Source organism: Metarhizium brunneum, chromosome 4 (assembly GCF_013426205.1).
Source record: "Metarhizium brunneum chromosome 4, complete sequence".
Taxonomy (NCBI): domain Eukaryota; kingdom Fungi; phylum Ascomycota; class Sordariomycetes; order Hypocreales; family Clavicipitaceae; genus Metarhizium; species Metarhizium brunneum.
This window is the reverse complement of record NC_089425.1, coordinates 1527619-1548923: the sequence shown is the minus strand read 5'-3', so window position 1 is coordinate 1548923 and position 21305 is coordinate 1527619. Positions and strand designations below refer to the sequence as shown.

The window sequence follows — 21305 nt, the reverse complement described above, 5'->3', positions numbered from 1 at the left end:
GGGCTGTCTGGGGTCGGCTACGCCCTCGTTGCAACACCCTCACATGTATTTTTAGTAGCAACGGGTGGGAATCAGGATGCGGCAGTGTATAGCAAGCCGCGCAAAATGCCAGTAGGGCAGACTCCATTTCTTTGCCTCTGCCGTCCATTTAGCCTTGACGGCATTCGGGACCTGGACGGATTTGTCGACGAACTCGATCATGGTTTCATATACAACTTGCTACCAGGGAGGTTCAGTGTCTGCTGAGTATACATCGAGATCCTTGTCATGGCCATCCGAACCTCACTGCCAGCAACACAGTATCGGAGAGCTGGTTACACAGCTGGACAGAAACGATGGTGCTCACAAACTGACATACGACAACATCATCAATGAATCGAGGTGCATTCTGCAAGGAGCCCAGGCTTTCGACTTGGTCTAGATGCATTACTGTGGCCATAGCCAACGAGCCACTATCATCTTTATCCATCAAAGCCGTCACAGGCATCGGTTATAGGTAGGGCTTTGTGTTAGCGGCATCAAGAACAGGAACATGGGCAACACCATTGAGCATTTTGAGCTCTCAGCGCCGCGCCGTCCTCCGAGCGCACACATGATATAGACCGAGAACCGAACATACCGAACACAGAAACCATATCAGCACCAGAATTACTACCAGCACCGTCGACCAGATTTTGAACGCAGCAGACGGCAAGGTCCTGCCAAGTTGGATGGCAGAGTTTGCATACACACCCTAGGCCTCCATTAGCAATATCTTGACCGTCTTGTCAACAGAGTCGCCGACTTACCCACGGAAACACGGTTGCCCACAGGGACAAATGGAAGGCAATAGAGTGGTTCTGTTTCAACCTTGCAACCACAGACCTTGTAATGCTAACAATGGCGAATGCCCACCAGAATGTGCCCTGGCCCCAGTTCACAAGCCCAACGAGAATGCTCGCGAACGCAACCGTGTCAGCCCCCTGATTGCTGAACAAGAGCGCTGCTTGCCCGGATGCGCCAAACCCCCCCTTGAGTTGGAAGACGGCCTTTCCAAGAGTCTGAAGCGCAAAGCTACTCTGCCCCCAGGGCCCGCACAGCACCATGTGCGAGTACATCTGCTCCGGGGGAAACTCGTGATGCGAGCCCGCGGGTTCCTCCCACGGCTGAAGCAACCTGGCCAGGTACAGCACGTCGAATGCCAGGACCGTTGGCAACGCCAGCCCAATCTCAAGATATGCCACGACGATCATGGGCACTTTCTGCGCGGCGCCCAGCACGGCGGACTGGCAGAGCGTCCCTGCGCCGGCGGCCGACGTCAGCGCCGCGATGAGAGGGAGCTGTACCACCGGCGTAAAGCTTCTCGCCAGCCCGCCTTCGCTTCGAATCGACCTGACGAACACGTCTGGTAGGCCGATGCAGGCCAGCACCGCGAAGGCGCAGTTTGCCCACCACAGAATGTAGACGGCAAGGCTCCAGCCCCTGCCGCCCCAGGAGGGTATCACCACCAGGGAGAGCATCTGGATGCAGGACATGAATGCTATGCTGATGCTGGCCGTGCAGGCCGCCTCGGTCGTGTCGGTGGCGATGGACCTGGCGACGACCCGGGGCGACGCGAGCAACCGCAGGAGAAAGATGGCAAGCATGGCCGCCAGCAGCACAATGTTGAGGAACCAGAATACGACGGAGATTGTGTGCAGCCCATGGAATTGGTAGGGCAGTTGGTTGAGCACAATGGCCAGGATGCCGGTGCCCTGCGGTATGAGGAACCACCGTGTCGTGAAGGACGTGAATGCCCGCCGCGCAGGCGAGAGTCGTCTGGCGTCTTCGTGATGAACAGAATCGCCGAGGTTATTCATTGTTTGGACCGTCCATGTCCACCCCAACTAAACGGGCTATTTTGCCCCCTTTGTGAGCTTTATATGGCGCTGGACCACAAATCGGCGCCACCAGCTTCGTCCGTCATCCTGACGTCAACATGGCGGCCATGTCGCTTGGATCAAGACTCAAGGGAGTATTTCTGGACCTTGGTGTAAAGGCTACCATGCTTTATTAATGCTTGGTAAACTGTGATGGAGTTTGTATAGAAAGTTTGCAATTTGGATATATGCAGTAATAGCATTCTTGTCGGGAGCCGTAGGAACGCTGCATTGCTGACTGCTCCTGCGTATAAAAGCAGGAAAGATGAGCGTATTCACATGTGTTTCTCTAAGGCAGTGCCTATGTGAACAAAATGACGGTACTAACCCTCACTGAGCTGATCTGTGTCAGAATTAAAAAAAAAGCATCAACTTGTTCTCTCTCCAACTGCAGTACGTGCATGTTAGATACGCATGTTATAGAGCGACCAGCCCAGTACTGGTTCTTACAAAATGCTTCCTCCCTCTCCAGGTTCCAATCTCCCTGTGCAGTTATTCTAGGTCCCCAGAACGTTGCATCACTCGGGCTTGCCAACAGGGGCGTGTTCTCCTCCCGCTTTATCGGTTCTATGCGCTTAAAATTAGATAGACTGCCACTGCACATGAAGTAGACCCTTATTCAGGTCTCTCACCTTGGTTCCTATCCTGATTTCCGACTGGACTTTTGCCACGCCGCGTTTATGGACAGCAGCATGGGCCTTGCCGATCGCATTCATGACTTCATCCCAAGTACCCTCTGCGATAATACCAATTAGTACTGAAACGGTTTGGAAACGCTTTCCCTAGAAAGCACTAGGATACTGAAGGCAGGTCGACCTTACCAAGTACTGTTCCCGTTGTCTGCATTGTATGCTTCACCCCGGTGTGTTTGAGAAGTCGTTCTACTTCTGCAAGTTCTTCGGCAATTGAAGCCTCACCAGTCCCAATCTGTTACCCGCGTTACTATACAACTAGATGCAAATCTTGGTCAGTTGGGCTTACAGGAACCAGATTAAAGTCGGCTAGACACTTCGGTGGGGTAGGCAGCAAGTTGTAATCCATGACGAAGGACGTATTCTGCTAATCAGTGTCAGACACGATGCGGAATTTTACGTAGCAATCAGAGTCCAGAGAAGGGGATGAAGAGAAGAGTGCGCATATATACTCATCGCGTGGTGGCGAAATCATCAGCCATCATCAGCCTTCTTGGGTTACGGGGGTACGTGACGCAGTATTGTTGGTGGATTTTAGGGTTAAGTTCTGCATGTTTCTCGAATAAAGTTTTGTTGCGCACCATTTGACTCCAATGGTGGTTGGTTACGCTGCGTCTCCATGGTCTGGGTGGCAATCGATCTACGTAAATATGGCATCAGTTTATCGTCAAAACGTGAAGGTAATGATTGACTGCCTTATCTGGAATTCATTTAATTATCTTTGATATTAAGAATCGTGGCACAAAAATGGTTACCTGGTACGCGAAGGCGCCGAGGGTGATGATGGTCGATTCGCCAGGGAAGCAGCATGAGGGAGGTGATTTTGGTAGGAGAGACCCGAGCTGGATTGCAAGTGACGTTTCACCAAGTTGTACGTTTTTTGTGGCTTCGAAAGATGGCTTCAACTACCATGGCCAAGCTCTGGACGCTGATGCGTTAGCCAAGTGAAGAATCCAAGAGCGTTCTATGTAGAAATCTTGTGCATCAGAGGGCATTTGTAAGACTATAGAGTAATGAGGTACCTTGGACGGTGACTAGACGGTGGCTCCTTCCACAATCGGAAATGAAGTTGCATTCATGTTCCTTCACTACATCTGAGGATTGGTGTAAAGATGTCAACTTGGACACGGCACCGGCCAGCATCAATCTTTGCCGAGAAACACGTCTTGACCGTGAGGTCAAAGGTGCCCTTTGCGTCTTGTAAGCCCCCATCAGCACAGGAGTGGTCCGATTTATACGGACATTCGTCCAGTTTGTCCTGCATATGGAAAGCTACTCCTCTGTATCGGCCATCGCCGAGATCCAGCTGCTTGTTTTGCGTCCGCATGTCTGGGCTGACTTTTTTGCGCTCAATGATTTTAGCCTTGTATAGCTATGCTGATAGAGAACCTAGCAGGCGTTGTCCTGAGAACTATGCTTCACCCAGCCGCCTTGCCAGAGGCTCGGAGCCAGGTTCAATAGAGTGTCGGCAACGGAGCACACCCTCACCAGAATTTTTGGCCTGTACAATCTCAAACTTTAACTTGTGGTATACATTGCCCATCATGCCCATTACATTCCGCATAGGCTCACTCGACTGCCTGTTGGAAGCGTCCAGACACGTCGCCGCAATCTCCCTCTCCCGCATCTTCAGGACCTCAATCACGGATACATCAATGTACCAATCAGCTGGGCCCCAAAACTTATCTGTGTATCAGCTCATCTGATCTTTCAAAGTCGCCCCAGCGAGGCGCATTCGCGTTTTCTTGCTCTGTCTCATCCCTCGATACAAGAGGGCTACGCACGCCGGCGTCGAGCAGCACGCTGTGAAGCAAAAAACCCTTGCAGTATGTTCAGCCTTCCACCGCTGGACCAAAGTTGAATCCCTTCGATGTCCTGGTCAAGCTGGGTTCCTTTGCGTCGGTTGTCGTCACAAGCTATGAAGAGAGGGCGTACCGAGGAGAGAGAACCGCCTCGTGAGGTTTTCCATAGAGAAGATGCTCTCTGGGTCTTGGTGCTTCACTTGCAGCTCGTGCATCTCCTAGTCCTGCCACAGGATGGAGCCGTGATTCGCACGTAGGCAGGCAGTTTGGTTGGATGAAGCCTGCCAGCCCGTGACCTGAATGAGATCGGGTCATGGGGAAAACCAGTCATCTGGTGTATATTAATATACTTCGCCTATAGCTAAACACCTGGCACACTTCCACAAGGCCAAAGAGATTCAAAACATGAACTCGGACTCTCGTATGCGTGGAGGAGCTGTCGATCACACTATCAGAGAGACATCAACCTGCGATGAATAGATCTGACGAGTCGGCACACGCGCTGTTCGTGTATGATGGAGAGATGTTGGTCGTCCAGGATCGGGAAAAGCTGGTGTTAGGCTTGGGACACGTTAAATATCACGGCCCACATCGTCGTATTCACCCCAGGCCCGCTCGACGGAATCAAGTGGTCTTGCCGGAGACACCTTTTCCAGAGCCACTGGAACAGGGCAAGAAGCAGGAGATGAGATGGAGTATTGGAAAAGTCTGGGAAACTATCCTCCAGCAGGATATGACGCCAAGGAGAAAGTGGACGATCTATATCAGGCTCTCCAGGTGGAGAGCAACAAGACAATTGGCAAGATGTATACAGCATCATGACGATTATTGAACTGGTCCTTCAGCCAGTGTCCTCTTCCAGCTCGCAAAAAGGGCCAACAGGATGAGTTGGCTGTGTTAGCGGGCACGTCATCAACAACGCAGCCGCACTCCAAGCGACGCGGACTGTGACGTTGAATGTGTTGAGGTCGCCCAAGTTTTCTCTTCCGAGCTGGCCGGCGCGGAAATGGCTCACGAGGCCTTTGCCTGGTCACTTCGCGTTATTGAGGCCATATTTCATTACCGGGGCTTCGGAAATAGCAAATGCGCAAGAGCTGTATAGCGGGCTGCGTATATTCAGTGCGGGTGTGACTCGCGTCCAATTTGGTAAGGATTACTCGGGTTGTGGGTATAAGTTGTAACTTGAGAAGCTTCCCACCGAGCATGTGAGGAGATTGGCATGTATAATGTCAAAACTAACACAGATGGCAGGATTAACATGCCATGCCAATACACTTGCTGTACCTGCTTATATTTTTCGCCCATTGCTCTCATAAGGCTCACTGTAGATCCTGCATCTAGAGTGAAGATGCAGCCATTGTCGACTCAATTTATATCCCTATAAGGGCTGAAATGAAGATATTTTCAGAGAATTACAGGCACCTCGATAGAGCAAAACGCTGATATTGACGGTGATTGAAGAATTTAGCTGAAAGCCCTGCAAACCCGGAAGATTGGTCCCTTTGATACCCTGTTGGAGCCCCTGAGAACCCCTGCGATGACCCTCATCCAACATGGCAGCCCCAATTTGAACCCTCGAAAAAGCAATCATCGTGACTGGACCGTTTGAACATTTATTTAGCACGTTTTGAACTCAACATATGTGTATCAGCATGCGTCAAATTACTCTTTACCTCCAGTCATCTAATACTCATAAACGCAGCATATAAATCTTGCACGTTTTATAAACAGCAAGACGAACAAAAGCATAATTGCAACAGGCCGCGTGTAGATTTCGGAAACATCTTCAGTCTTTGTTCCGATCTTGCAAAAGCACGTCCCGTAATGACGCCATCTTGGCCCAATTCGTCAGCGCCAGGCCCATCGTGCCAATCGGCACTTCGTCCCCGCGAGCCGTGGCAGTCGATTGCCATCTAGTGCCATTAGTAATGAACGGCCAAGGAAATTCGGAACCTGCCGAACCGGATATACGGAGGACGGTTCGCCGCACAACTTGTGATCCGCGCGTGATCCACGCCGGCTTGGTACGCCGTCATCTCGGATGATGGCACCGGCTGCAAGTCGAGGCGATGAACCTATGCCCGCTGCGGCAGTCTCGGCGTGACGTTTCTCAAAACTTTGTATCCACTACCGCTGCGCGTATTCCTAGGGCGCGGCGCAGAAAACTCCCCTGGCGCGTGGAATTTGAGTCAAAATCAGCAACTCGTGTTATGCGGCTTTTTACTGTTATTTCCTCGGGCATGACTTTGGGACTACGCAGCTTGTTCTGTTTCTGGTACCGTCTTAATGCAAGGTCTCGTACAAACGGCCCATGCGCCCTTCTCGAGTGGCAAGACAACAGGGCATGTCGCATACATATGCTTGTTCAAAAGTCTAAGGGTTGCATCCGACCCGTCTCGGAAATACGCACGGGGACGTAAATCGCCAATCGCATGAAAACTATAGCCAAGGGCCGCGTAGTACTCAGAGCAACCACCAGTGATGAAAGGTAGCTGCGAGGCCCCCTAGTGGTATTGATATGATCTATTTAATTCACACATGCAGCCACGGCTTAGACAAAAAAAGTACTCGAAGCCAAAAAAAAAAAGCCAAAGTTGTCAAGTCACAAAACCCATCCAAACATGGAGCTATTCGTGGGCACGTTCAACGTCCCGTACATATACACCCTCTCCTTCGACCCTCTCCTTGCCCATCTCAACGTCACGCACGTCAGTCATGCGACCGCTCCTCACGCCTGGCTTTCCTTTGCGCCAAACCAAAAGACGCTGTACGCCGCAGCGTGGGATCCCCCCAGCGTGGCGGCCTACAAAAGCCAACTCGACGGCTCATTCCACACCCTCGAGCCGATAAACACCAAGCCGGTAGCCAATTCGCCCGGTTACGTCGTCGCCTCCGACTCGCATCTGTACAGCGCTGGCGGCGCCACCGGCGAGGCATTCCATCTAGACAGCGACGGCTCCCTGGGCGACCTAGCACAACAGCTTGAATTTGCTAACGGCAGCCCTGGTGGCGTCGACGGTCTTCGCACCGGAGCGCACAGCGCCGATCTGAGCCCTGACGGCCGCACGCTGTACGTCGCAGACATAGGGTCGAATGCCGTGTGGACGTTTTCCGTTTCACAACAAGCCAACGGGTCGTCTGCCCTTCTCACAGAGCAGCAGAAGAACAAGGCGGCGAGGGAGGACGACGGCCCGCGCCATGCCTGGCCCCATCCAAACGGACACATCTTGTACGTCATCCAGGAGCACTCCAACATGGTGGACGTGTTCCGAGTGAATAGGCGCGGGGACGGAACCGTGCAGGACCTAGAGCACCTCCAGGGCGCGAGTGTTTTGCCACCGGGCAAGAACGCATCCGACTACGCCGCGGATGAGGTCCGCTTCTCGACCGGACCGCCGGGCCACGCCCCTAGATACTTGTTCGCGTCCACCAGGGGCTCTGATGCCAGTCCCAACGGCTACGTGTCGGCTTTTGAACTGGACAGTCAAGGCCGGCTGGTGCGTACGGAGGCTACTGATCTCTGGGAGACACCGACGAGCGGAGGCGGCTCAAACGCGGTTGAGCCCGCGCCGTGGGTGGCCGAAACTTCTTCCGACGTTCAATACCTGGCCTTGACGGATGCCGCCGCTGGCAAGGTTTATATCCTCGGCTTTGATGGGGCCTGTATCCACGAGGTCAGTGAGGTGGCTCTTGAAATACCTGCGTCTGACGGGGACAAGTTCAATGGTACGGTTCAAGCCGCCACGGCCGTGTGGCTGGCGCCTGCTCGGGGGCTGATAGAATGATTGATGTCGATTGACGGATTCTAAGAGGCGACTTGGTTCACTGGAAGATGAGTGTCATGGTCCTCAAGAGAGGTCTGCAGTTAGTTAAACCTGGCTGCATAGGGGAGCCAATGTCATGAAATGATTCTGAGCCTTCTCAAACTGTTTATCCGTTGCGCTACCGTCAAGTCTCTTCAATGTTGTCTGCTATCACACGGCAAATGGACCAGAACAAAGGCGTCAGCCACGGCAACATTGGTCTTGTTCCGTAATAGCAGGATGACGACGGAGACAAGACCGCGCGCCACTGCCTGAAGCAAGGGTGTTCAATCCATGTCATCTCTATCCCTGGATTCGAGGTCAACACCGTTGTCAATCAGCAGCTGTACGGCTGTCGTCCATGGCCATGGTTTGCAGACTTATAGAGGAGGGATTCGACCAGGAGCTTATTTTTATGAGAATCAGAGTAGTTGCAAATACCGTGAATGATGAGGCAAGGGAAGCGGTTCATTGACCCGGCTGCTTCCATTTCAAAGCATAGCATGTTTTTTCCCGTTCGCCACTCTACCTGAGCATGTTCTTCGTCAAGAACGGCTATAGAAGCGACGTATTCCGGGACAATCGCACATATCCCACCAATTGTGAAGTCGTCCCTGTCTGGACCTTTCTTCTCACTCATGTCTGATGCTTGACGGGTTTGCTGGCTTCTCGTAGTGGCTTGTCGCCAGGGCTCGGGAAAGTTTCTGCGGTGTTATTCACCAGGTCGTTTGGAACCGCTAAGCCATGCGCTGCCAATATGGTGCCACGAAAGACCAAACAAAGTTGCTGGCCATAACGTCGATATAACCTCTTTGTATAACTGTGCAAAGGATACTTGTTGACATGGAGGGCTGCACCAGGCAGAGACGCATGAGCACATAATATCACCTTAATTCCTGAACGTAACGTTCGGGAAGAAGGCTGTCCAAGATCCCTGGTCAATCCACAATCTAGAACCCAAATTCACTTGCAGCTAGCATGGCCTGGCGTATTTCAGTACCATATCGTGATCTTCATGCGCGGGGGGAGAGGGATATCTGGAGGCTGACAGCGGGTCGATCGCCGTGTGCAACCCAACATTCTGCATGTCAAACCATATAAGAAATCGTCCTAGCTTTTCGACTTGTTCTCTCTTAACCCGCCGCTGCTTCTCAGCTCGGTCTGTCGGTGTGTAGCTGGTCCACGAGCTTCTGGGCAGACTCAGGGCTCGACAGCAAGTCTTTCCCGGCCGATGGTATTGCAACCCTCGTCGATGCTGCCAGGCGTTTTTTAAAGTCCACAATAAAATCTAGCTGCCGCTGGTCGACTATTTCATGCTCGATGCCATGGCACTCCCCACTCAAAGTCGCTCCTGCCAGATACCTTTGCCTTTACGGCGTCGGGCAGGGAAGGAGAGGAGTTTGGAAAACCGGGGACAGGAGATGTGTCAAGTCGTCTTATCAAGTCTGGTGCTTTATCTTCCGAGTTTGGTGATTTCTGTGCAAGTTGAAGATTGTCTGGCTCAAAGCTCTTGTGACGCGTGAGTATAGCTTGTGGCACCTTTAGCCGTTTTCGTTTGCGCCGACACCGAGCCTTGCTCAAGATTCGCTTCAATGAATTGCAAAAATGAATTGCAAAGATTTGTCATGGGTTAGAAAAATCACCGTGACTTGAGGCGGTCAACTCGATCAATGAAAGCAACAATATGTTTTTGCCACTTTCTTAGAGAAATTACCTTCACTACACCGTGCCTCGTACAGTCAATGAGTCTCATTTGGATTTCTGCGTGTCCCGGATGCGCTCTAATTGACGAAGGTCACTTACATGCCCGTAGTGTGGTAGAAATCACGAAGTGGAATATAAATGTTGAGTTGACAACAGCAATTTTCGTAGTAGAAAACGTTGATGTTTTAAGAGACTTTTCAGGGTTCAATCAATAGCTTCATTAATGATGATAATAGGATTCAGTTGAATGATGAAAAATCCTGCAAATTTGACCCCTTTATACCCGGTCGGGGCCCCCTACAAGCCCCTTGGGACCCCTGACGATAACCCTCAATTTTGACTCAACAATAAAATACCGAGATTCGCCTTTAAGTATCTGTACTGTTTCTTCAATGATCAGGATGCACCTCGCATGAACCCTACAAATGCTCCATGTGCGATATTGCATCAGCTATTCTGCAGCATGTCCACCAAGGCTTTGATACGTTATGCAGAATCCAGTGACAGAAATGTCAACGGGTGGAATACAGAGCATCGATAACCAAGAAGTACATAAGGTTCAACTCTAACAGGCAGTAGTGGAATTGCCTTTTGCTTGGTGCGGTTAAACCATGACAAGATCTCTAAACACATTAAGCTTCTCCAGAGTCTAGGCAAGCGCCGAGGGCTCTTGGATGCCGACGGATGAGAGCGTAGACATAAATGGCCCGAGAAATAGCGCTAGGAACGTGTCAAAAGACCACATGTGCAATGTTGACTGAGGACGCCTGCCGTTGCGTCATAGGAGGTGGCCGAGAGAGGCCACATGGGCGTTCTATTGCCGGGAGAAACATCGAACATGCGGCAGTGGGAGAAGCCAGTGCTTTCACCTCTGAGTGGTCGATTGTGTCGGAAAATACTTATTCTCCCAGGCCCTACGCACGAATAGACTGGGTCTTATATCAGTGTAAAGGGTCTAGATGCTTCCAGAGTCCTGTGGTCAATGCTTGTGAAAGATGAAGAAGTTGCCAAGAAAGAAAAAAAAAAGATATAAAGTACCATATGTGTATCAAATACCAGAACATATTCGGTCGAAGTTGTGGAGGGGAATCCATTTCCTTTCTCAACATGCAAGGATGGCGTCCTCTCTGATGGTCAACACCTACCATTTCAGCGACACATGTATGTAAATATACATCTATATGCGACAATGGAAACGTCCAACATCAAAAGGACCTAAATTTGATAAAAGAGGTGATATAAAAACAACAAAGCGAGTGAAGAACTGGTCGCTCCCATAGTCGATTCGACGTCATCCCCCGAGCCAAAAGTCAAAGGATCGTCGTGGGAATCGAACCCACTCCCCAACAGGGCTGCCAGAACGACCTTTAGGGCGGGTGCCCAAGGTTTTACAACCATGAAGGAATCGGGTTTGCACCTATAAAGGAATGTAGAAAATTGGGCTTTCGCCTTTATTCTATTGGACTTTCGCCCGTTAATGTTGAAGTGGGCTTTCGCCAGTTAATGTTTAAGTGGACTTTCGCCCTTCAATGTATTGGACTTTCGCCCGTTGATCCATCTCAGATACTTGTCGATTCGTAGGGAGAGAAATGATGATCGGCCTGGAAGCTATGGTGCTAGCTGCCCTTGGGTAGTTCGATTTCTGGCCTTCGCATCGTCGATGGAACGCTTGGCCAACGCGACCAGCGAGTTCGGCGGCGGCTAGTCGGCGCGGCTGGGTACTTGCAATCTGGAGACTGCCACTTGAATACTCATCATAGACGAGCAGCTGGGGGACCTGGGTTGACTTGCCCGTGCCGGTCTCGCTCAGAACAACTTTTACCCGAGACTGGTGGTAATTGTCGAGAATCTCTTGATATCGTCTGTAGACTGGCAGACGACGACGGCTTGAAAGAATTTCATCGTGACCAGAGGCCCAGAATTGTCCGGTGAGTGGGTTCCGAGTTGCGTCTTCCAGAGTCCAGACGCTGGACTTGGGCTGCGGTTGCCTGGTTACGTGTGATGGAATCCACTACAGTCGCGACTGGTGGTCTGAGGTCTCTTGTGTAATGGTCTTAGGCAATACAGCTTGCGAGAAAGAGGTGTAAAGGTGTGAAATTGGGGGTATCAAACGTGCTTTCGAGAACGATGTGTAAGGGTGTGAAAGCGAGGGTGTAAAAGTTTTCTTGTTTGGACTTTTTGTGGGAAAAAAAAACAAAGGGCCCTAGGAGCAATATATAGAGATGTGAGCAGATGCCAACTAAGCAGATGACGGCTGGCCGGCGGCTGGCAGCTGACAGCGTGACCAGACCTTAAGGCCAATGCACAGGCTGAATAAATTTTGTGTAATATTTAGACGGCTAGCTTGTTGGTTAAGGGCTGGCAAGCCGTCACGCTGATCAGTGCCCTTAGGAGTGTCAGGACTCAGCAGAGGGTGAAACCAGACCTAACCAGCACTGAGACCAGTTGACCTACATATGTACCAGTAGGGGCCGCTGAGCCCTGGCCAATCAAACACAGGTTATTCATCAAATCAGGCAAATGGCATATGTACGCATAGCTGCCGAGATGAATAAGAAAACACTAGCGCCCAGATTGTAGTAGTGGAAAGATGATATCAATAATGTTTGGTGAGCTACCTCAAAGCTGTACAAACATTGAGTGACAGCCAAGTCCTTTCACTTTTGGAATTCGACTGCCGGCTGTCAAACCGTTGACCCCTCCAAGGCAGCAGCAATGCCGAGTACCACAACTTGTGAGGAAGCACTGAAGAGATTGTGAGTCACCCCGAGTTGGAACGACCCATTTTAACGCTTCATTTGTGGGCTGCCACTGCATCGCCGAATCGTTGATTCGACAACAAGCCAACAGCACATTGCCCGATTTAGAATCGCGCCTTACTCACCTCCACGACGACAGTGCACCGTCTGTGACAGAATATATCTGCCCGTCGAGAAGTATACACTAATATGCTGTAGTATATTTTTTTTCGTAGCGCGATGGCCAAGTACCTGGTCTGCGTAAATACTGTTTGTCTCCCACTGCATAATTGGAAAGAGCTCTGAATGCACGAACCACATCTAATCATAGTGCCAAGATACATACCCGTCAATTTCCCCCATTCAACTCTGTGGCCCGGCATCAAAAATCATTCCTGGCGGCAACTTACTGTCGCTGTACATTCCTCAACTGTTATATCGCTTCAACGCAACGGAATATCGCAACTCGTCAACTACATGATGGAGTTGTTCAGCTCTGACAACTTCTCCTCACACGTAGAGGACCTGATGAAGAAATACCATGTCCCTGGCCTTGCTATTGCCATTACCCACAATGGTACCATGGCCTCCAAGGCCTTCGGGATGGCCTCATTCGAACCCCCAGAGCCAATGACCACCGATACTCTTCTCGACATTGCTTCCGCTTCCAAGTCTCTCACTGCTGCTTCCGTTGCCCTGCTCGTCCATGACGACAAGCATCCCGACATCGAATATGGGGCCGAAATGGCCGAACTATTGCTCGGCGAGTTTGTCATGCCTGGCCAAGGCTACGAGGACGTTACCGTCGAAGACATCCTCAGTCACCGGAGCGGAATGGCAGCGTGAGGACACCTTTCCTTCCCCCTTTCGCCAATCCATGATCTGTGGCTAATTCCTCATGGCAGCCATGACAATTCATATATGGGCGTCAGGTCCAACAACCCAGATACCGCGCAGTCCCTCACGCGAAATCTCAGGAACCTGGCACCCGCAGCCCCAGTCCGCTCCAAATTCATCTACTGCAACATCATGTACACCGTCGCCACGTACCTGGTGGAGAAGAAAACAGGTCTCAGCTTCGCCGACTTTCTCGAAGAGCGCTTCTTCCAACCACTCGGCATGACCTCGAGCAACCTGCAGCCGGGACGCGCGCGGGCCAAGGGACTCGGAGACCGTATTTCCCCCGGACACTGGTGGGACGAGACGGCCGGCAAGTACTTGACCTTCATGACCCCCGATTCCCCCGAGGCACAGGGCGCCGGCTCCGTCGTGTCCTCGGTCAACGACTACATCAAATACGTCAAGGCAATGATGAACAAGGAGGGCCCGTTCACAGAAGCCGTTTACCGGGGGATCGTGAAGCCGCGAATCATCATCAGCCCGGACGACGCCCCGAAACCGTTCTCCTCGCCGCCGCTGTACGCGACAGGCTGGGAGGTGCACCACTACCGAGGCCACATGATTTTCGTTCACGACGGATGCATATCCGGCTCCTCAACGAGCCATTTCTTCGTGCCGGAACTGAAATTCGGAGGCGCCATCTTTGGCAACTCGGACCATGCGTGTTTCGTCGCCGAGATCCTGATGCAGGAATTCGTCGACGAACTTTTGGGCGTGGCCCAGGACCAAAGAGTCGACTGGGACGGTGTGGTGCACGAATCGATCCCGGAGAAAAAGATGGGCAGCGAGGAAAAGGTAATCGAGGAGGAGCGTCAGAAGCGTTGCCCTGGTATAAAAGAACCAGAGCCCCAGAGCGTGCCCCTGGACACTTATACGGGCGAATACCGGAATCCGGGCTGGGGATCCCTCATGATGCAGATCAGGGACGACCGGCTATTTATTGACTGCTCGGATCGATCTTATGTCTTTACACTTACCTTCCAGCACGTATGCGAGCAGAAGAAATACATCGCTCTTTACAGGGAAGTGTCGCAAGGTCCGAGCCAGCCAATGAGTGCCGAGTTCAGGTTTGAGGACAATGTTCCCATTCAGCTGGGCATTGCGATTGACGAGGATCTGAAATGCATCTGGTTTGACAAGGTGCAGGAAGACGGACCAGAACCCGTCGTCACTCTCCCCAAGGGCACCGCGGCTTGAAGCGCTTGGCCTTATTCCGGGCATGTGTTGACTTGACTGGCACCAACATTGAATCAACGAATGGGCTGCCCGCGCCGACACGGACCTGCCTTTTTCTTTTCACCGATGTCTTCTTCCCACAATCCGCCGACGGATACATCCCCCGAATTCCATGGGGAGAAATCAGTTGCTGCCCAGGGGCTACTCGCAGTCTGAGCCAGATTTGGCCTCTGTGCATAGAGTTTTCTAGCTGCCATAGTTATTATTAATGACGAGCCTCTAGAATATTTCCTCTATTTTCTCTTAATCAACACCGACAGTAGCAATTATTCTTTTAATCTCAAGTGCTCTATCAACGGATAAAGGTGGCACTGAATGGCGTAGCCTCGCGGCGTCTTTCCCGGTGAACAACTAACGCGGCGTCAACACCTTGGACAAGCTCTCCAACTACTCGCAACACGACGACAAATAACATCCTCACGCATGCCTTGTCAAGAAAATATATCCGTATTATCAAGCCGAGCAGCCTATCAGAAGGGCACTGACCCTGCTCAGCTGGTGACCTTTGGCACGTCACCGGGCAAACACGGAAAGGGTATAAGAAAGGGTATAAGCAAAACGCACTCCAGCAGTCGCAATAGTCTACAGCTGTGCTTCTTGGACATTGAAGGATCAAGTGGTCCGGTAATGCCGTCAACTTTGCTAGAATACATGCATCCTTCTTTCACCGCCGAGCAAAAGTCAAGCACCGCTTAGCACGGTTACTGTTCAGATTTATGGACAGAAGTTTAAACAAGCCTCTGGAAGATCATAGACCCCTTTTAATGCCAACATGCAACTCTGGTCGAGACCTTTTCATGCCGTCGCCAGAGCGTGGGAGAGCATGAGAAAAACCAGCATCAAGTGGCGCAGTACACTCTGGATGAACTTGAAGCTGGCTCCGACTTCTCCCTCTCCGACGTTGCTATCGCATACAAGACGTCTAGTCACTTATGCGGTCGCCAGGATGTGACGTCACATCAAACTGTACACGCCGAAAGTAATGCGCTAAGCTACAGCACCTTGACAAGAGTATATAAAAGTCGTCGTCCCTTGTGCACCAAGGGTACTCCTCCCTCACAGCTGATCGTTGAATCTGCAGCCAGGGCTCATGCTGCCGGTGGTGGGAAGACATGACGGAAAACTGTGCGACCAGAAGAATAGGGAAGCTGCCTAAGCGTCGACGTATTCAAGACCACCCGATGCACTCATCACCAGCTTTGCCCCGTATGAAAGCGGCTTCACAAACAGCGATGCAATGTTGTTGGCCGTATACAACGTAGCCACGGATGCAATGCAGAGATTACAAATGTATGCCCAACCATGAATAGTTTGCGATGGAGCAACTTGGTGTTGCACTGTAGTTTGATCATTTTTGCGGCAAACCCGGCACCCGGCACCCGGCCACGGCACAAGTCCAGCTCCGGCTACACAGATAGACTCTTGTGTAGGCATCAAGATACCTGTTGAAGACTGCATTCGCTTGCCTCTTTAGAGTACGACCAAGCATGGTCCTCAAGTACATCGAGGAATCTGTCCTGATGCGGCAAAACACGCATGGGCAGCCATCCACACCAACATCGCCGCGCAACGTCGGTAGGCAACGCCTTCTGGGACTTTTGGCTTTCAGAAACTTGTCTGTGAAGAAACCATGTCTCACAGTCCTCTTCGTTTGCCGTGTAATGCATATGCGCAACCCCGCAGTATGTATGTGTCCGGAAAGAGCGAACAAAGACCAACAGCCTTTGGGCCGCATGTGAGTCGGTGACAGTGTGAGTGGCTGGCTGAAATGGACGCTTCCTCAAACCTGCAGCAACTTGTCCGGTGTTGTCTCGTGACTGCGGAAAGAGACTACAACATCATGGCCACGGCTATTCCGGACGGCTGAAGCGGGGGATATGTCGTGTATAAAAGCCTCTTTCGTCCAGGCCAAATGCTCCAAATCATCTTCCCTCAACAGAATTTTTTGGAAAAGGTCGCTCCCGTTGGCCTGAATTTCGAAACACATTCACATCGCAAGACATGTCACGCACTGCTGCAGTCATGGCGCCCGTAGTTCATGTGCCATACCGCCACGGCGGCTGGCTGCCCAAGAACCGCGTCATCATGATCGACTGGCTCAAGCACCTGGTCAAGGAAGTCGACAAGAGACGTGAGCCTCTGACTCTTCCCAATGAAGTCGAAGACCTTAGGAAACTGATTGAAAGCCGCCCCGATCTCCGCATGTTGGCGTCGGCCATGCTCTCCGAGGTTCCAAACAAGGAGCCTTACCTCTCTGATCCGGTTGGCAACAGACAGATTCGAGACATCGACCATCTTCTCCAACTCTTCGGCGTGGTCATGACTACGAAAGCCCCCGAATGGAGCAAGGCGGGGTACGATATTGGCCTTATTGGGTTCCCTTTTAATACCGTTCTTGACTGGCCCATGGCCACGCCCAGCGGATATGCGTTTTTCCTGAAGGAGGAGGTCAACGAAAAGTTCAAGGCAATTTTGAATACTTGGAAAGAGGAGGTTCTAATGACCTCGGACTCGCTGTACGTCATCACTACTAAGGAAAACATGTGGCTCAGCGAGCCGGCACTCACGGCCATTGAGAAAGACACAAACGTCGATGGAGTAGACCGCAAATTCCCAGAGCTTTTCATTTGCGACCCCGAGGGCGACCCTGTCCATTGGGGGTTCAAGTCCTGGGACGACTTCTTCGTCCGTCAGTTCAAAGACATCGACAATCTCCGCCCCGTTGCGTCCCCCAAGCAGCCCGAAATTCTAGCCAACGCGTGTGAGTCGAGAGCATACCAGAGGCAGATAAACGTCAAGAGGCGCGACAGCTTCTGGCTCAAAGGCCAGCCATACTCGCTCTCCGAGATGCTCGACGGCCACTCCTGGACCGAAGACTTTGTCGGCGGCACCATCTACCAGGCCTTCCTGAGCGCCACCTCCTATCATCGATGGCACTCGCCTGTCGCGGGCAATGTCATCAGAACAGAAGTCATTCGCGGGACATACTTCTCGGAGCCTACCATCACCGGCTTCTTCGACGGCAACCACCCCGACCCGGCGGCGCCGGATCAGGCTCAGGCGTACATCACTCACGTCGCCGCCCGGGCAATTTTCTTCATTGAGGCAGAGCCCCCGGTTGGCCGAGTGTGCCTCGTCTTTGTCGGCATGGCGGATGTATCGTCGTGTGAGATTTTGAAGAAGTTCAAAACGGGTAAACCCACGCGTGTAGAGAAGGGCGAGCAGATTGGCATGTTCCATCACGGAGGCTCGACTCACTGCGTGGTTTTCCGCAAGGGGATCAAGATTGACTTTGTTCCGGAGGCTGATCCTGAGACAGCTAAAAAGAACCTTATGCTTCGGGCCAAGTTGGGCACTGTGACGGAGGTTTGACGGTGCTCGGCGCGTTGAAGCTTGGGGGGGTATTCGCGTATTCCAGATTTGTCTTGCTGAAACAGAAAAAGCCTCTTTCATGAACTGTTTTTTCTTCTAGCGTATGTGCCTAGCCAGCAAATTCAGGCCTATCCAAGTACTTGGCATGGCAATTGATCGAACAGATTGTAACCAAGATGGGCCCAAGTAGTTTAACTACCTAGGTAGTATAACTGTCGGTTCCACATCCAACATTGAAGTTCTTCCATTTTATCCACCGAGTTGGTATTTATGGGCAATGTTTACTCGACTCACTTCACAGGCAGGGCTGCTAGTCCTAGAATGAGATGAGCACAGACGTCAACTACTTTTCCATGTATGTATGATAGGAAGCCTTGGCGGATGCTTGCGCTACTGCAGATCCGGGTTCATTATGAAAAGGTTACTGTCGCCTACCTAAATGAGGTTTCGGATTATACATCTGGGTAGACAGGGACGGTTGGGAGGAATGCCAGTTGAACCTTTCCGCCTCAGGGGTTTCCTGGGCATTTCTAGACCCGAACTAGCAAAAATGCGACCACAGTCCCATACTATTGGATGGACAGCCGCGTATCATAAAACCATTTCAGAACCTTGATCAAAGCGACCCTGTTGACAAGTTTTCCTTTACGAGTAAATACAATCCTTTCAAATTCACGGCGGCTTTCTTAGCCACGGTATGTAGGGTATCTCAAGTGACTAGTAACTCTCCATAGAGATCTGGACGGTCATCCGTATTGTTATCAATACGGTGAGATCTGCAATTGGTACCAAAGTCTCATATACCATCGCTGACAGGGGTTCCATTGTAGACTAATTATATCAGTTCTCGCATCCGCACAAATTATATGCTGGCGAACATACCTTTTCGACCATGAGCGACGTAGTAAACGAAAGATATGAACATAAACCCGACAAGAACGACGGAAGCATAGTTCATAGATACCACCGTTACTGGCAAAGCCGCAGGCATACTGAAAAGGACCAATTGAAAGGCGACCCAGGCAATGGAGACGACGTTGACAAAATATCCGATGAAACTAGGACATCTCCATCGAGCAGTTGACACGGCCTTTCGTCCTGTGGATAGAGAGATTGCAATGACTATAGCGTATGCTGCAGCAAGTGCGATGACTCCGCAAGAAGCAAAGGCTGTGAAGGCGCTCGTGCTTCCTAAATTGACAAGACCAAGCAACATTTGAATCACTGTCAGCAGTGCTAAAGCTGTAAGAGGTACTTGATCACCAATTAGCTTCGACCATATGCTTGAGAATGGGATTGCTCCATCCCGTGCAAATGCCCAAAGTGTTCTAGAGGCAGCCGTGGTAATACTGATACAGCAAAATACTGCAACACCCAGCAGGAAGAACATGAGGGCTAAGCCTCCCCCCGGGGTGCCCATTACAGTATGGAAAACATACGGCATTGCTTGTGCTTGAGGGGCGTTCAATATGTCCTGAAGAGGGGGCATCTATAAAGATGTCAGTTCAGCAGACTCATATCCAGACTTTATCATGCAACTATGTGAACGAACAAAACCGGAATAGGAAAAAGCAAAGTACCAAGCGCCATTTGCTGTTTTAGCTAGGCATAACTGGGAAAGTATGGCCTCGAGCAAACAAAAAGAAAAAACGAAAGAAGAAAGAAAAAAGAAAAAAAAAAGAAAAAAAAGAAAAAAGAAAAAAATCACTTAAAAAAAAGAAAATCGCTTAAAAAAGGACATGGCTTACCGTAAAGCATATCGGAAGGATGAAGAACAGACCCGCGACCCCAGAAATAGGTATGACGAGACTCAGCGCTGTGGGAACGTCTCTGGCTGGGTCCGCTACTTCTTCCGCCATCGACGTGATCATGCCTATTGCTGAAAAAGTGTAGGCCGTCGGAAGCAGGCCAATAAAGAAGGTGAAATTGCCCCATCCAGAGAAACTCTTGTCGTAGTTGGCGAGGGCGTCGGCCACACTATGGCGTCCCGCATTGGCAGTCACCGACAGCGCGACACAAACGATCAGAATAGTCAGGCCGTTCCATACCGATGCAACTGCATCTACGTAAGGGAGGAACCTGTTTCCGAATGCGCAGATAAGAAAAGTACCCAGGCAGACGGCATAGAAGATAAGCAGTAGTTGCCAGTCGGATGCTAGCCAGTCCGGATGGTAGATGGTGGCCGTGCCAGCAATGAGTGATGCTGTGCCAAAGTTCACGCTGAGGCAAATGGTAATATTGCCGATCAGCCAAACCCAGCCCGTGATGAAGGAAAAGATTGTCCGGGCACGACCTTCGGGAAGCAGCTGAAACGACCAACTTGGTAAGTTGTTAGTATTTTATGTATTTGCATTTTGACCCAGGGTTTAGAGGCTCCTACTAAGACGGCCCAGATGACGTTGGGAACTTTGATGCAATCTCACTCAGAGAGACGGCGACACACTGATCAAGCAGACATACAACAATCCATCCCACAAAGTATGCTAGCTGGCCGCCGCCGTAAATTGCGCTGGTCAAGGCAGTACCTTCACCGAATGGTACAGCAGTGATAGCAAGCACCTGAAATAAGATGGTGTAGAGGGAGCGATTGCGACGAAGTTCCGGCTCATATCCAAGTGCAACTAGCTCGTTGTCCTCTTTGCGCTGTTGTGTGCTGGAAACGAGGGCTCGTTCTGCTTCCGAGAGCGACGCCTTCTTCTCGTTTAACGCATCTGACATTGTCGTTGTGCCAAGCTGAAGTGGTGCAGGGTGTTGAGCAGAGGTCAACGTGTGCAGACGGTAAGTTTCTTATCATGGTCGCTCATGCTTTTGGATCCTGTATTCCGTCCTCTTGGATGGAATGTGTGACATATCTGAGCCGTGCGAGCCGCATGCTAGACGCCACCATGCACTAGCATGCAGTGCCCAAATGTATCCCAAAATCGGCAGGGTGAGTGATGGGCCATGGCAACCAAGTTACAAGTTAATTGGATGACGCGCAACGAATCGACAAGACTTGGACGGGGAACGCCGGGCGCAATGTCACCACATGGGGGCGCTCGGCGAGCATAGCGGCCCCGACCAGACGAGAAGATGGATGGCGATATGCACGATGAATGAAACGTAGGAATCGAAACGGGTCTTGCGCATGGCATAGTACATCCGGCCCTGTTAACCCTAA

General features: G+C 51.2%; 6 protein-coding genes across 6 annotated transcripts; 3 read left to right on the top strand and 3 right to left on the bottom strand.

Annotated features, from left to right (window-relative positions):
- Positions 1-51: 51 nt before the first annotated feature.
- Positions 52-1838, bottom strand: SSU1_1 (Sulfite efflux pump SSU1; the record flags this gene model as incomplete). Its single annotated transcript, XM_066130947.1, has 3 exons — positions 52-219; positions 620-733; positions 789-1838. The coding sequence occupies 3 exons, from the start codon at positions 1836-1838 to the stop codon at positions 52-54; spliced, it is 1332 nt and encodes a 443-aa protein (XP_065987051.1).
- A 618-nt stretch (positions 1839-2456) lies between these two features.
- ECM15_1 (UPF0045 protein ECM15) lies at positions 2457-2939 on the bottom strand (the record flags this gene model as incomplete). The annotated part of the gene is made up of 4 exons (XM_066130946.1): positions 2457-2465; positions 2531-2634; positions 2720-2825; positions 2880-2939. The coding sequence occupies 4 exons, from the start codon at positions 2937-2939 to the stop codon at positions 2457-2459; spliced, it is 279 nt and encodes a 92-aa protein (XP_065987147.1).
- A 4074-nt stretch (positions 2940-7013) lies between these two features.
- On the top strand, positions 7014-8177 carry G6M90_00g071080 (uncharacterized protein; the record flags this gene model as incomplete). The annotated part of the gene is made up of 1 exon (XM_014690463.1): positions 7014-8177. One exon carries the CDS (start codon positions 7014-7016, stop codon positions 8175-8177), a length of 1164 nt encoding a protein of 387 aa, XP_014545949.1.
- A 4940-nt stretch (positions 8178-13117) lies between these two features.
- Positions 13118-14734, top strand: dap_1 (D-aminopeptidase; the record flags this gene model as incomplete). The annotated part of the gene is made up of 2 exons (XM_014690464.1): positions 13118-13479; positions 13543-14734. 2 exons carry the CDS (start codon positions 13118-13120, stop codon positions 14732-14734), a joined length of 1554 nt encoding a protein of 517 aa, XP_014545950.1.
- Positions 14735-16795: 2061 nt separating this feature from the next.
- Positions 16796-18145, top strand: psiD_1 (L-tryptophan decarboxylase; the record flags this gene model as incomplete). The annotated part of the gene is made up of 1 exon (XM_014690465.1): positions 16796-18145. The coding sequence occupies one exon, from the start codon at positions 16796-16798 to the stop codon at positions 18143-18145; it is 1350 nt and encodes a 449-aa protein (XP_014545951.1).
- A 796-nt stretch (positions 18146-18941) lies between these two features.
- Positions 18942-20863, bottom strand: HNM1_3 (Choline transport protein; the record flags this gene model as incomplete). The annotated part of the gene is made up of 4 exons (XM_014690466.1): positions 18942-18976; positions 19028-19634; positions 19894-20464; positions 20526-20863. The coding sequence occupies 4 exons, from the start codon at positions 20861-20863 to the stop codon at positions 18942-18944; spliced, it is 1551 nt and encodes a 516-aa protein (XP_014545952.1).
- Positions 20864-21305: the final 442 nt, after the last annotated feature.